The sequence below is a fragment of the Equus asinus genome, chromosome 6 (genome assembly GCF_041296235.1).
Source record: "Equus asinus isolate D_3611 breed Donkey chromosome 6, EquAss-T2T_v2, whole genome shotgun sequence".
In the NCBI taxonomy this organism is placed as follows: Eukaryota; Metazoa; Chordata; class Mammalia; order Perissodactyla; family Equidae; genus Equus; species Equus asinus.
This window is the reverse complement of record NC_091795.1, coordinates 69,453,649-69,469,725: the sequence shown is the minus strand read 5'-3', so window position 1 is coordinate 69,469,725 and position 16,077 is coordinate 69,453,649. Positions and strand designations below refer to the sequence as shown.

Here is a 16,077-nt window from a genome sequence, read left to right as displayed (position 1 = left end):
GAATTTGAGAATGACACAATTTCCAGGGGCACATTTATCATGTTATTGCAGAAATGCTTGTTTGCTGCCTTCCCACTCGTAACCATGGAGAAATTCTTCATGCTCTTATCTAAAGCTAAGTCCTCCACGTGTGGACTGCATTCCATCCCCTCATTCAAGGACACTGGTCCAGCATTTATCCCCTTTTCCCTACACCTCAACCGTTTTTTGCCTTTCCTGGAACATTCTCTTCAACATAAAAAACATGCTGCTACTTCTCCTATCTTAAAAAAAATTCGTTGTCTCAATTCCACATCCCCTACCAACCTACTACCTCCATTTTTTGCTCCCTTTTCAGCAAAACTAGTTCAAAGAGTTGTCTATACTCACTACCTCCAGCTCGTTTCCTGTTTTCTCTTTAGCCTAGTCCAGTCTGGTTTTGCTCCTTCTCCACCCCACCAAAACTCCATTAGCAGGGTCACTGATGACCTCATGGCCAAGGCCAAAACTCAATCTCCAGTCTTTATCTCACTTGGCCGGTCAGCAGCATTTAACAGTTGCCCACTCCTCCCTCCTCCATACCCTTTGTTCATCTGCCTTCCGGCAGACCACTTGAGGGTTTCCTCCTGCCTCCCTGTTAGCTCCTTCTCAGTCTCCCTTGAGGATTCCTCTTCTTCTCCTGACCTCTCAGTGTTGAGGAAGCCAGGGCTCAGTCCTGCTCCTCTTTCTTTCTCTCCTACATTCAGTCCTTTGGTGATCCCAAAGGATCACAGTTTCATGGCACCTACATGCTGAAAATTCCCAAATTTCTATCTCCAGAGCACGCCTTCTTCTTCAACTGTAGACTCATATTCAATTGCCTGCTCAACAGCTCTTGGATGTATACTGCACATTTCAAAATTAGCAAGTCTAAAACTGAACTTCTGCTATCTCCCACCCCACCTGCCCCTCCTGCAGCCTTTCCCCATCAGTTGACGGAAACTCCACTGTTCCAAGTGCTTGGCCAAAAATTTTGTAGTCATTCCTGCCTCCTCTCCGTTATCACACCATTCATCAAAGACATCAGCAGATCCTGCTGGTTCTACTTTAAAAGTATATCCAGAATCCAGCTGCCTCTTACCTCCTCTACTGCTACTGCCCTGGGACAAGCTACCATTTTCTCTTGCCTAGATAACTGCAAAATCTCCCAACTGCTCTCTCTACTTCCACCTTTGCCTCCCTATAATGGATTCACAATACAGCAGTCACAGTGATTCTGTAAAATGTTAGAACTGCCACCTGTTCAAAACTCTCTAGGGGTTTTGAAAGTCAAAGTCCTCACATTAGTCATCAAGGCCTGTATGATCTAACCTGCCACTCTTTAACCTCTCATTCTCCCCCTCGCTCACTCTACTCCAGCCACATCTGCCTCTCTGCTCTCAAACACATCAGGCACTCTCTTGCCTCAGGGCCTTTGCAACTGGCTCTTCCATCTGTCTGGAACACTATTCGATGTCCTTTAAATATCTGCTCAAATTTCACATTCTCAGGGAGACCCGCCCCCCATCCTCCTGTACTCCCCATCATTGTATGCTGCCTTACCCCCCAACACTTATCACCTCCTAACTCATCAATTACTTATTATGTCTACTATTTCTTATCTGTCTCCTCCACTAGAGCGTTTAAGTTCTAAGGGTTAGGGATCTTTGTTTGGTTCGCTGATGTGCTTCATGGGCCGAGAACAGTGCCTTGGCAGATAGTAGGTACCCAGTAAATATTTGTTGTTTGACGATGTAGTAGGCCCAGGTCCCACCGGGCTTACTGTGAGGTGCTCTCAGGTAAAAATTCCACTTATCACCTGTGCCCCACTAGCCCCACTCTGACCAGTGGACCTTGATACTGGGCCTTGGGTACATGCCACACCCTAGCTAGAAAACAAGTTTTCTGCTTCTACTTCAGAGAGGTGGGATTCACAAGGTGAGAAATTTCCCAAACATGGAAAGATTGTTCAAATCGTACTAAAGTAGCCAAAAGCTAAGCCACTACATTAGGCTACTGAAAAAAATGAAATCGTATTTTCTTCAACTTCCTGTTGCTTCTTCTCAAGCAGTGAACACAAGGAATGCATTTAATTTAAATAAGCCTGAGTGAAAATTCATTAAAGCTTTTAGAAAAAAGCAAACTTTATTTTCCATCATGTTGGAGGATACTGGCTTAATTTATATTGTTGTTATTCCCATTGTTGTTTTGCATAATGTGGGATGCACAAAATGTACTGCAAATAAAAAGTAATTTCTTTCCAATGGAGGAGAAAATTACAGGTTCAAAAAGTCAAGTTTAATATCCAAAGAAGTAACATATAAAAGTTTCTACATTTTGAAAAGCTGATAGTTAAAATAGTGATACCCACGTTGTGATGATTACAATTCACTTTATGCGAACCTCTGAGAACATCTGTTTTGAAATTGAAGCTTCTGCTCAGAAACAGTGCAGGCAGAGCAGAACTTTTTACATTTTGACAGAATACAAAGTTGAAGAGAACTTTAAGTATTGATTCATTGTTCTTTGTCAGAAACATGAAGCCCTTTAGAGTCTAAACCAGAAACTCTGACTGAGAGCCTTTGTCCCAACTCCAGCCTTCAGTGGACTCTGTTTACTGGAACTCTGTGGCACGATCAAGATGCTTGAGACAACCAGCTTCTATTGCCGTCCAGCTGACGCACGAGGACTTGAACCTGGCCTATGGTGGCAAGCTTGCGCTAGTCCAGAGGAGTGTGACTTCTTATATTTACAGATGCATGCACCTGTTTTTCCAAGGCTAATGCTGTAGCATTCTACTGGCACTAAAGAACCAAACGGTGGCATTTGGTCTAAGCATCCCTGGTGACTGGCTTCGAATGAAGATGACGCTGTCTCTGACATGCCAGGTTTTTCTTCAGGATTCAAACACTTTTCACTTCCTGGTTCACCTGTGTGGCTGCCCTGGGATCTCGAAGGGCTGCTGCTCTCTTCACAGTCTTTAAGGCGCCTGTGGTGATCTTCGCTGAGCAAGAGCACAACGGTCCCGCCAACGTGAAGCACTCTGTGACAAAAAATGATAATTGGTATGAGTATTTCTTTCTTTTTGGACAACAAACAATCCCACTTTATTTAAAATATTTGGTGTTTTTAATTAGAAATTTAATTTTGTCTATTTAAATACAAGGATTTTGATAATTAGGTGGTATCTTCCATAATGCATATTTATTATAGTAATTATGGAATCACTAGTACAAATCTGCTGTAATTATCTATTTTTACTCTACTTAAAAGGCAAGCCTCAAAATAATTTGTAGTCACATTTTAATGATTGTACACAGGAAAAGGCAAACGGAAGAATCCTAAAGGATCAGCATATATTAACGGCAGTAGGCTGATGGCAGAAGAAAGTCACCAGGAAGGAGCGAAGATATGAACAAAAGAATGGCAGAAGGAAAGATGAGAAAATGAAGGGAAACCTTGAAATGTCAGCTTGTTGAATTCATTTACTTAATCATTTGACCAAAGTCTGTACAGCACCCACGTGGAAAAGGTGACAAACGACATACTGTCCTCCGAGTGCTAAAGAGATTACTGAACAGTGGGAGAGAGAGGAAAGTAAAGAGTTAAAGAGTGTGGCAAGCGCCGTGGGAACACATTAGGGGGGGTCCCAAAGCCAGGCACAAGGCAGTGGAGAAAATCCCTGGAGGATGAGATCACCTACCGTGTGCATTAAGGACAAGCATGAGTGAGCCAGGCCAAGTGGGAGCTAGGGGCTGGAGCAAGGGAGGGAGCTGGAGCAGAGAAAGCAGCAAACAGGAAGACGAGAAGAGGGGGAGGCACTGAAAGTACTTCAGCACCAGGGTGAATCAGAGGGTGGTGGGAGGAAAAGAGTTCTGTTTGGAACGTGCGGAGGTGCCTAAGGAACACAGCAGTGTGGATTCCAACAGACAGCTGGATACACAGCCTGGAGGTAACGAGAAAGACCAGGCGTGAGGTAGAGATTTCAGAGTTTTCAATAGTAAATGGTAGACAGAGCCATAATGGTGGATGAGATCATCTGCGGTGGCAGCATGGAGTGAGAAGAGAAAAAGGGCCAAGGAACAGAGACTTAACACTTAAGGAAGGACGGAGGAGGAGGAGCCCATGAAACACATCCTGAGAGAAAATCTGGACAACAGTGACGTCATGGAAGCCAAAGGAATAGTTTCAAGAAGCGCATCGTCTCAACAGTGTCAAATGCTACAGGACGAACAAGTGATTAAGATGATAAGAAGTCATTAGTGAACCTGGGGACAGCAATCTTAGTTAAGGGAGCAGCAAATGCTGGTCTGCTCGAATTGAGGGGGGACTGGAAGGTAGGAAGCAGAGATGTCAAGTGTAGACTATTCTTTGAAGAATTTCGGTTGTACAGGTAAGGAAACAGGACGAGACCTAGAGGACCAAGAGTTCTCCCCAACGCCCAGCGAAGATGTCAGGATGTTGAGTAGCTTCCCCTCATTGAAACAAGCAGCAAATCTAGACAAGTCTGTCTCCAAACTACATCACTTCATTCCATCCTCATATCCTGCCAGCACCATCTCGACATCTCCCGACAGGTCTCCTTTCCATTCCGTCGCTCCTCCCACTCTCCCTTCCCACTTTCCACCTAGGAGACAAATGTAAATTCCTCTCTTCCGTTAGACTTCAAATAAATATAAACTCCTCCGTGACCTGAGTCACCCACCTTTCGCAATGCGCTGCCTGCTTGCTCCCCTTTGCTCACTATGGTCTGAACACACTGACCCTCCCTCAGCTGCTGGAACTCAGCAAGCTGCTCCTTGTCTTTGACGGCCGGCCTTGCTGTTCACTCTGCGCTTAACACTCATCCTCTGAGTGCCTTCTCCTCACTCACATCCCAGAGTTCAAACACCATCTCCTTGGAGAGGCCTTCCCTGACTATCTAAGGCAGCCACTGCGTCTCTCTCAGTCACTCTCTAGCCAAATATCCTGTTGGATTTCTTTCATGGTATCACTCATGATCTGAAACCATCCTGTTTATGTATTAACCATCTGTCTTCCCAGGCTGGAATGCAAGCCCCACACGGGCAGGGGTCTTGTCCTAGTCACAACTCTATCTCCAGTGCCTAGTACAGTGTGTGTTATACGAAGACCTCCAAAAGTGTCTGGGGAAGGAAGACTGAATCTGGAAAGAACCAGGAGATGCATAGTTTGAAGATAAGAAGGAGAAGGGGCAGAGTACGATCTTTGAGGAGGTAGGAACTCAGAGCATAAATCCTGGCGAGAGGAGAGAAACCTCTTCCACTGAGAAAGGAGGGTTTGGGATGAGGACAGATGTGGCTGTGTACCATCGGACAGAAACAAGAAATATCTCTAAACATATAAAAGAAAACATACACAAAATAATAAATGAGATATAACTTTTTACCTACCCTATTAAAAACAAAAAGACTGTCATACTCAGGATGGCAAGACTGTGAGAAAATGAGCACTCCTGAGACGGAATTGATGTAACTTTTTTGAGACAGTAGTTTAGCAATAACATATCGAAAATATGAAATGTGCATAACCTTTGACCCAGCAATCTCACTTGCAGGAAATTACCCTAAGAAGACATAACAGTAGAAGTAGTAGAATGATAGTGACAACAATGGTGATGACACTAATATTTTTCGAGCACTTATTATATGCCAGGCACTGTTTTAAATGCTTTCTATTACATACCATATAATCCTCAGAATTATCCTTTCAAGTATGTCCTGTTGGCATCACCATTTTGCAGATGAAGAAACTGAGGCATGGTGGTTTTAAGTAACCTGGTCATATAGTAAGTTTGAAAACTGATGCTCGGAGCATTGTTCTTTATTAAAATGAAAAACTTGGAATTATCTAAATGCTCCTCCATAGGTACTGGTTACACAATGGTATACACACAGAACGTAATACCCTGGCGACTACTGAAAACTATAATGCACATCATAACAACTTATCAGAAAGGAGATTCAGGACATATCGCCGAGTGAAAAAAGCAGGTTACAGTACAATAAATTAAGGATGATCTTATTTATGTAAAATTAAAAACATCTATTCGTATATATGTATACGAAACGATGCATAGCAGGACATTTACCAATTTACTTATTGCAAATCGTAAATGATGGAGAAAATAAGAAAGTAAAAATCACTTGGAATCCTGCTATTCAGAGGTGAATATTTTTGATAAATGTCTTTCTAGGCATCTTTCCATGTTCATATACACATAATTTCTTACTAAGAGAGCTACTGAGCAATTATAAAAAAAACATTTCCCAAATTGTATTCCTCTGAATACTAGTGTAGTATGAGATATTACTTTTTGTAAAAAAAAAAAATTCTGTGGTCAGTAAGTTGGGGAAGCTCTGTATCAATTAACGTAAAAGAGATTCTCTTCTGCAAGTAAACCTGCAAGACAAGGGCTAGGTGATACAAAGAGTTACAAGTCATTCGGCCTTGGAACACATCAGGCCTTAACCTTCTACGACCAATCTCTGTTCCAAGCAGTCTGGTGTATCCATGTTCCTTGAATGTGCCTTTTGAAGTGTTTACTTAAGAAAAACTTATTGAATGTCTGTATAAAACAGGGTGTGGTCTCCTTTTTTACTCCTTTCAAATTCCTAAATTTCACTGAAATCTTGCTTCTTCCATGAATCCATCTCAAGCCTCTTGGGCACGCAGTGACTCTTCCTTCAAACTGAGCAGGCTGAATTTCTAATTTTGCTCACATGTTTTACATGGTTATATTTGAGAGCAAAGCTCAAATATTATACTTCTCTGAATTCCTCACAATGCTCTGTCCATGTGACATGGTTATTGCTGAAATAAATTAAAGGAGGCAATAATTGAGCTGAGAGTGCCCAGCTCGTGCCACCAGAGCAATCATGTGTCTGACAATCTTTAATTCTGACTGCATATTCTTTCTTGAAGAATCCAGTTCTGTATGACATACAGGACCAACTATTTTCATTGCCTGTTAAGAACAGGTTGACTGACCTCTTGTATTTTCTCTTATTTTTATTAACACAATTCCCCTTCCTTCCATTTTCTATGTACAGTCTTTATTCATAAACTATCAGCAGAAAAGTTATTCGTACATAGATATATTTATATATATATATATCCCACCCACTTCCCAAAAGGATCTGAAGTTGACACTCAAACACCAGGTAAGAGCTAACAGTTCCTGAGCACTTTCTAGAGGCCGAGCACTGTTCACAGAGCTTTAAATCCACTGACTCTTCAGAACAATGCTATGAGGTAGCTACTGTTATTTAAAGAGGAGGCACAGAGTGGTTAGGCGATTGGCCTCTGACTGAAGAACTGCTAGGGAACAGAACCCAGACTAGCAGCCAGGTGCTCTGGCTCTGAAGCCTGCACTCTGCAGTGCTGAATTATGCTACAACGCCTGCAGAAAACCCCAAACCATGACAAGTCACGAGTCACACCATAAAGGCTGCGGGCAGGTGGCAAAGAAGCTTGGTCACAGGAGAAGCTCCTTATGTCCAAATACGTACACTTTCAATTGATCCTACTGAGGCACTTTGAATTATGTAGGAAATCTTGACTATCTTCCTGATTCTCAGGTAAACATGTAAATTTACTGCCACAATGTAAGGGCAGTCATATCTATTACTGCCTCATTTTCAATTACCTAGAACAAAAAGCAAAACCAGCCTAGAGAAAGTCAGGCTAGCGCTGGAAGGGCTGTCTAATCACAATACTGCCCTCCACTGACTGTGGTGATGTCTCAAATACGCAGCGTTAGATCGTCAGTTAGGGTGAGCCATTATCTCTGGCAAGTTCCAGCTTAAGTGTAAGTCACTGCTCACACAATTAGTATCTCACCATGTGTAGAGCTGGCAAATTACCTCGCTAGGTGCAAAGGCTGTGCTTATTAACCCTGGCTGCACAACGGAATCACCTTGGGAGCAGTTAAGAGATGCTGACGCCCAGGTTCTACCCCAGACCAATTAAATCAGAGCCTCGGAGGGGAGGGGTGGAGAACAGGCATCGGTGTTTCTTGAAAGCTCCTACAATGATCTTAATATGAAGTCAGGGTTGTAAAATCTGCTTGAGGGGAATGTGTTGTCAGGCAGGAGGGAGTACAGGAACTCAGGGAACATCTGAATTACAGATGCTGCCCAGAAAGAGAGATCCAGGTAACACACCAAGAGTTACGTCACTGTGTAACAGGGGCAGCTGCTTAGAAATAAGATAACCCATAAAGAAGCCTGGAGGACTGAGCTCGCCAGATGGAGGTGAGGCGGCTCCTAGTGAAGCTTAGGCTTCATGTCAATCTCTAATTTTCCTTACAGCATGTCAGCAGTGACACTGAATTTTCCCCATCCAAAGCACATGGCTCACTTTTTCATTTGCTGGCACACTATTTATATCCAGGCTGTTGAACATTTATGTTGTCCTGCTCTATCAAATGCCCAGCTGAGACAATTTAATATGAATTGACCTCTTATTCATCCCCATTATTCCTCTACGTTATTCTAAGTTCTCTCCTTTATCAACTTAAATGATCACAAAAATACAGATCCAGGCCTCACTGAACCTCTCAAAGAAATACTTTCACTGAATTATATTCCCTGAGGTCGACCTAAGAAAGTCATAATATGAAAACACTTCTGCATTTTCATTTCACAGTCAATAATGAAGACGTCCATCTGTGTTACTGAGCGTTCCTTATGTGAATTCTGTGCTCTTGTTTGGCAGCTGCAGGATCTTGAAAAAGTTAATCTTTCTGGGTCCCAGTTTCTTATCTGCAAAGTGTTGGGGACTGACATGTAGGAGGCAGGGTTTTGTGAGGATTAGAAGTAAATATGTAAATTACCCAGCTCAGCGACTGAAATATAGGTCACTATTTCATACATTCAAATTTCAGGCAAAATGAAAAGCTAGTATTTTTTCTGAATAAAATTTAAGAGTGTAAGATGATATGGATTAACTATTTCAATTATGAACTTCTGATTTGAAACCTTAGAAAATTAAGCCAAAAAAATTCCGGGAAATTACTAAAATGCAATCTAATCTTAACTGAAAAGCTATGATATATTTTGGTTAAACGCCCAATAGCTAAAAAAATTATGGAAATAAATTCAACAACTTACCTTTCCATTTCTTGTAGAATGCTTTTGATGTCTTTTCCTAACTTAAACTTTTTCCCAAATGGAATGTCAGAAATAATAATATCGACACTTTCTGAAGGCAACGGCAATTCTGAAATAGAGAAATCAGAGAATCCTATTACAGAAAGTTCAAATATTTACAACCAAAATATGAGAAAACTGAAGTACACAGGATTATTTTTGCATATTAAATTTCTAAGGAATTACAAGATCCTGAAAGGCTCTGGGAATCACTAAAGATAAATGATACAGTTATCGTATTTTGTTCTTTGAAAATTAGCTTTTCAGGTATGATAAAATATGACAAAAATTAAGCAGAATTTTAAAGTAACCAGAAAATTCAATCCTCTAAACATATTACATGAACAGATAGTTGCCAGATCCAAGAAGAAATATATTAAGTTGTCTAGAAAAATCTTTAACCCAATCAGAATAACTTTCATTTCCCTATTCAGAGTTATACACGAATGGTGCATGTGTCGATCTATTTGTTTCATCGTTTTCACTGTATTTTTAAAGGGGGCCCAAAAGGTTGAGAATATCTACTGAAGTCCCAGGACTAGAGAAAAGGTTAATCAATCAATCATCAACAAAATGATTATCACTAAAAAAAATTAAATACAGTGTTCGATTATTAAATCTAAATTTCTTTCTTATCTTTACATTCTCAGAAATCAGATTATAAGATAATACTCCCATCTTCACTTTTACATTTTCTGAGCACACTGTCACTTTCTACCTATTTTTCTTCCACCCGTCATTCATCTCAATTAAGTTGGATATTCACAAAGTAGAAGGTGTCCCAATTTTGATTTTGAATAGCATCTAATTCTGTAGAAACGCAATAAAATTTAAATAATCTTTACTATTCTAAATACTAGATAAATTTTTGTTGGCAGGAAATTTAAAAACAAAACATAAGTCCTGTTATCTGGGAAAGTCTAATGAACACTTGCTAGATCTCTTCTAGTGCTAACCTTCACTTGAAATTTGTAGAAGGAAGAGAAGGTTAGAAAAAAAAGTAACAGGATATTCTTTTAGAGCTAGGCAGGAATTCTTTTTTTCCAAGTCACGTTTTAACTTCACGAACTTAATTTTAGGGCGTTGATATAGGACACATCTATTTGAATACCATAACTATACTTTTTGCAAAACTACTGAAGATAATGAACAGACAAGGAAGGCAATCCTGGTTATCAAATGTTTCACACATGATGAACTATGTGTAATTTACTCGAGTTGGAGCTCAAGTCTGTCTTTTGCCTTCATACACACACACACACACACACACACACACACAAATTAGCTGTCCAACAGGTTTGGTAACATTTTTCTTCTTCTTCTGGCCAGTGTCTATTTTTATTTGCAACTTTCCTACGCTGTAGTTGCTAAACTGCTTTAAATCATTTTAGAAGTTGAAGGAGTAGACTTCACCCAGATAAATTTTCAGAAGAGTTCTAGAACGGAACAGCATCATCTTCCAATAGAATAATCTAAGCTTTTGTTGATGTGGCTGAGAGCAGGCTCTGTGTCAAACAGCTTGCATTTGGCTCTGCCACTTACTAGCGGTGGAACTTTCAGAAGTTCTTGCTTCATTTCCTTATCTGTAAAATGAGATTAAGAGGATCTATCTCAGAAGATAACCAGTAAGGTAATTTATGGAAAGCATTTAGAACAGTGCCTGGCACCTAGTGAGCACTGACTAACTGCTAGCTATTGTTGGGGTTATTATTTGCACTGTCCTCTCTGATGTGTATAGGGAGAGGATGGCCAGGCGGTGACCAGTGGGCCAGAATCCTTCAAACAAGCCCTGGAGAACACAGCATTTCTTCCTCACGGCTCCTCAAAAGCCAGGCAGGGCAACTACTTCCAGGTGGGCCTCTTTACCCTCCTTTCCTCTAGCAGCGGTTCTCAAAGTGTGGTCCCCAGTCCAGCAGCATCAGTATCACCTGGGAACTACAAATGCAAATTCTCAGCCCTCCCTGACCCCCCAAACCTACTATTTAGTGTGTATCAGAAATAACTGAAAGGCTTGGTAAAACACCGATTCTTGGCCCCATCTCCAGAGTTTCTAACGCAGAAACTCCTAAAGCCAAGAGCACCTGACCCGTAAGTTCACTACACAGCAAAATCTTCTAAATTATTAAATGCTTTGAGCTGCCTGTAAACAAAGAGTTTGCTTGCAACCAAGGAGATAAAATTCTGAAATAGAAATGTAGCTCAAAACAAACAAGTAAGAATCATCTCTTTTTTACATCTCTGCAGGATGATTCAAGAACATGAAAAATTTTAAAACACTTGTGTGTCTGAAAAGAGCTGGCCTATTTCTCCCTCCTTCCAGGAGAAAAATGGGTGAGAATTGCTTAAAACTCAGGATACTGGCCCTAAGATATTTTCTTCCAATAGGTTTTAAGGGCCTTCCGGATACTTCTTTATGCATATATTTAGACAAAAGACTAAGTAAATCGAGGACTTTGATAAAATTGGGCACACCCTTCTTCCTATTTTCTTTCCTTGTATTTTCTGCTGTTTGAACATTCTTTCCATTGTCAGGTTAATAACATTCACACTCTGCCATGTAACTGTAATAATCCCTATAGTGGTTTAAAATTATTGTATATTTAAGTTGATTTAGGCCTCACGACCAGCCACTCTGCCTTCGCTTTCTCCATTCCTCAGGTGATTCATCTCTTAAATGTCTGGATTTTATTAATTTTTCCGCCAAAAGGGCTTATTAGTGAAATGTGTACTGAACTATTTTCTATTTGAAATTGTCCCTGTACTAAAATGACACCTCGGTCGGGCACAGTATTTTTGGGTCACACTTGGCCTCAGCAGCCTTGTAAATAGCCACAGTTTTATTGGCTATTGCTCTATAACTTTCTGCTTCTTTCCACTGGGCCAGATTTTGAAGTTTATTGCATTAGATTATGCCCTTTCCTTGTTTGGTTGCTGCTGGTGAATTTTTTTCCTTTTATTTTTACTATTCTGATTCTCATTTCACTAAGTGCAGGAGAATGCAAATCCTTCAGTGACGTTTCAATCTGTCATCTCAGTCCAGAAGTCCATAATTCATCTCAAATATGCTAAATGTCGTTTGGTATCTGGATCCTGTCACCATTTAATTTATAGTCCAAACAGGAACATTTTTGAAAACAAGGGCGTCAGAAATAAAATTATATATTTTTTGAAATATTGTCTAACAAATTAATTATTATGGTGGACCTAAAACTAATATATCTGTGCACACTGGAGTTTTTTTTTCTTTTAAAAAAACCACTTTTAAAATATTATTTTAACCTTAAAACTAACAAGTGAAATAATTACTTGTAGCTTGTATTCATATACTGATCAGTTTCTTGGATGTATCCATCTCTAATCCCATGACATCACTGGAATTTTTTGGAAGAATGTATTTTTTTAATGTGGACTTTTAAATTTTTTCCTAAATTGCCTGCAATATTCTTTAAAGTTTTGTTTTTATGGTTAATGAACTTCTCTGTAGACTATAATATTTTTATTTGAGAAAACACTTTCTCTACAGGAGCTAAAGTAACAGTAGAGCCCAGAGCAAATTCTGCTAAATGGAGGATGCTCTCAATTCTGTTTCTTTCACAGGGAAGAGTAAATATTTCAGCCCTCCAGGTCACAGCCTCTCCATTCACAGTGTCTCTGACAAACATTTTCACAACACAAAACTCAAACAGTTCATCTCTATTCTTCTTTGTTTTACCAAATTTAGAGGCTGCAAAATTGAAGCCCTTCTCAACTTCATTCCATTCCACACTAGAATGTATATTTATCCAATTACAATAAAGAAAGCCATCAGAAGATTCTTCCCATAAGATATCCTAAGTATATTTACAGAACTTCAGAATTAAATCTTGTGCATTACTGAGCTCTCACTGTTTTAATTTGTTCATTTCTTCCTTAGTGTTTTTGGGGATAGATTATAACATCCTCCTATTGCCAGTTTTGTTTTTAATAGCTGCAATTCATCAAAAATTTTAAAAACTTAAGTTATTTGGCACTCCATTTGTTGAATCCTTTGATTATGGATTTCCAATGGGTTTTGGAAAAAGATGCAACCACGATTAGGCAACTAGTTTATTTATAAAAAGCTTATAGCACAATTGTACCTTTGGCTGATTTACAAGTAATTCTTCAAAGGCTTAAACATTTTTAAACCCAACTGATGACGTACAAGCAAATAAAGTGTGTACTGTCACGCTGAGTATTTTTTGCATTCAACCATCTTTATCACAAATAGTTTGCAGTTCAGTTACTCTGTATATTTTTAAAATTGTTTCAAAGTCTGTTATGTTGATAATTTAAGTTTCTGTTTCAATTACAGAACATCACGCTTGTTTGGAGGTAATTATGAATTATGTGGGTACCCTGTCAAATTCCAAGTACATTTCTGCTTCATAGGTTTCTCTATTTATAAGAATGTTAATTTTTACCATGATGCTGTGGTCCACCAAATAAAACATAAACAGACACATGTGCAGTGCTGAGCACATTTACAGGAGCATTCACAATAATGAAAGATGTTTCATCTTTGACAGAAAAAACATCCTAAATTTCCAAGAACTGGTGGGGAGAAAAGCTAAACCAGTAGTAGAATTGAGTTAACTGATTTTCTTTTTGAAGCATCTGACAACACTGATACAAAACTGGCAACACTTAACTCTGCAAAGGTCTTTTGCTAATGGAGCTAACGTATTACTGGCTACAGCTTCATTTTGTTCATGTACATAAGAAAACTTGGAATTGAAAATACACGAAGTTAATTTAAAGAGTAGTCATTTCATCTAAATGAAAAGTCATGCTTCACAGAGTGATATTTAAATGCATTTTCTTCGGCTGCATGTGATAAACAGTTGGCTTCAGGCTTAGTCTCCCTAAAATAACTACTAAGTTTTGAAGTAAATGCTAGATGCTTCTATAATCAGATCTCTTTCATTTGGTCAGTGAAATCACCACAGCCCTCATAGTGGATGGTAAATGTCAACAAACTTACTCAAGTTATGTGTTCATTATCAGCTTTCTTGAGAAATGGAAATTCTGTATTTACTTTTTCACTAAATATGCTCTTTTAAAAACTTACTGCTGCTGAGTTTATAGTCATGTGTCACATAACGACATTTTGGTCAACGACGGACCACGTATACAATTGTGGGACCATAAGACTGACACCATATAGCCTAGTGTGTAGTAGGCTATAGCATGTAGGTTTGTGTAAGCACAGGGTGTGACGTTCTCAGGACGATGTCACCCAGCAATGCATTTCTCAGAATGTATCCCCGTTGTTAAGCAGCGCGTGACGGTATTACAGAGTAGCAGTGTCACCAAACAACAAAACAGGATCTCTGCCACACAATGAATGATAAAGCCATTGCAGCAAAAACACTCAACTCTCTGTGGTAGGCTTCTTAACCCCACACACACATTTCACACACACTTCAACCATCATTTCCCACATTGCCTTCTGATTCCCCAAACGGGCAGCCAGGCAGCTTCATGAATCTTGTGGAATATGGTATGCGCCACAAGACACCTGGCTGGTACACCAGGGGCTGGGCCAGGTCAGCAGGGGCAGAACGGGTAGTAGAGGAAAACTCACTCTAATATGAAATAAAATGCAACCACCACATTATGGGGAGTTTATGGGTGTACTGGAAAATGCATGCCCTACTCCTACAAGGGTAGAAGTGAGTGACACCTGAGAACAAAGCAGAGTTGTACCAAAAATGTTCATATAACTCTTACACTGAAGTAATATATGACAGGCTGTACAATGTCTAATTGGAAGGAATGAAAACATTCCCCATTTTTTTACCTGTCTATAATTTTGTGATTTTAATTAATCATACATGTGTTTCTTTTGCTCAAATCTGTATATATTACAGCTCTCCATCTTACACTAAGAAGGTAAATACATCCGCAGATTTTTTCAAAAAGCCTAACCAATGACCAATTATTTCTTAAGATAGCCTGTAACATAATATTCATTTGGTTCCAAATTTTCTTTTATTTATTTATTTATTTTTAAGATTTTATTTTTCCTTTTTCTTCCCAAAGCCCTCCGGTACATAGTTGTTTACTTTTTTGAGTTGTGGGTCCTTCTAGTTGTGGCATGTGGGATGCCACCTCAGCATGGCTTGATGAGTGCTGCCGTGTCCCTGCCCAGGATTTGAACCGGCGAAACCCTGGGGCCGCTGAAGCAGAGCGTGCGAACTTAACCACTGGGCCACGGGGCCGGCCCCTCCAAATTTTCATAATGATTAAAACTTAGGAATAAACACATGCCCTTTTTGCACGTTAAAGGAGTACCTCCTTTTCTGCTAGTAGAGGGTTATAAAATAAAGTGAATGTTACTAAAAAAGTAGGAAAGAATAAAGTCATTAAGGCATACAAAGAGAATGAAGATAGTAATTTTGCAGAAAGATAAATCATGATGAGAGTATTACTAACATCCTAGACCTTTCCAGGCTTACAGAGGTCTTTAATTCCTGCTCTGCATTAGCCACTGTACTCTACGTGGTTATGTAAATCCTCACTATAGCCCTATGAAGTAGGTATTATCTTCATATTATAAATGAGAAAATACAGAGAGGTCCAGTATTTTGCTGAAGACCACGCAGTGAAGAAACAATGGTGGAGCCTGGCTCTACACTCGGCCTGTTTGACTCTGAAGTCCACACATGCTCTTACTATACTGAAAAGGTGTGCACCTGCCAACATTCAACAAGGGGTTCCGGGCTCTCAACATTCTAAACTCTATTTATGATGAAAGCTTTTAAAGGTAAAATCAAATTAATGAAGAAAATAAACACTTGTATCTAGCTACAATGTCCACCTCCAAAGCAGAGATGTACAATGAAGGGCTAATTATTAAACAGTTAATATAGGCCCCTATGTACGCAAG

General features: G+C 39.7%; 1 protein-coding gene across 4 annotated transcripts in view; it reads right to left on the bottom strand.

The window, feature by feature from the left end:
• Nucleotides 1–2,273: 2,273 nt before the first annotated feature.
• The window catches only part of THUMPD2 (THUMP domain containing 2), a 43,549-nt gene continuing 29,745 nt past the window's right edge, over nucleotides 2,274–16,077 (bottom strand). For 3 of the 4 annotated variants that reach the window (XM_014832938.3, XM_070512184.1, XM_070512185.1), the window contains exons 9-10: nucleotides 9,129–9,237; nucleotides 2,274–3,040 (exon numbers count right to left, since the gene is read on the bottom strand). In XM_014832938.3, the coding sequence (XP_014688424.1) occupies nucleotides 2,659–3,040; nucleotides 9,129–9,237 (491 nt within the window). In that variant the 3' untranslated portion in view covers nucleotides 2,274–2,658. Of the gene's footprint in view, nucleotides 3,041–9,128; nucleotides 9,238–9,870; nucleotides 9,886–14,629; nucleotides 14,707–16,077 lie in introns of those variants that run through there. The other variant, XM_044772289.2, reaches the window with a different exon arrangement.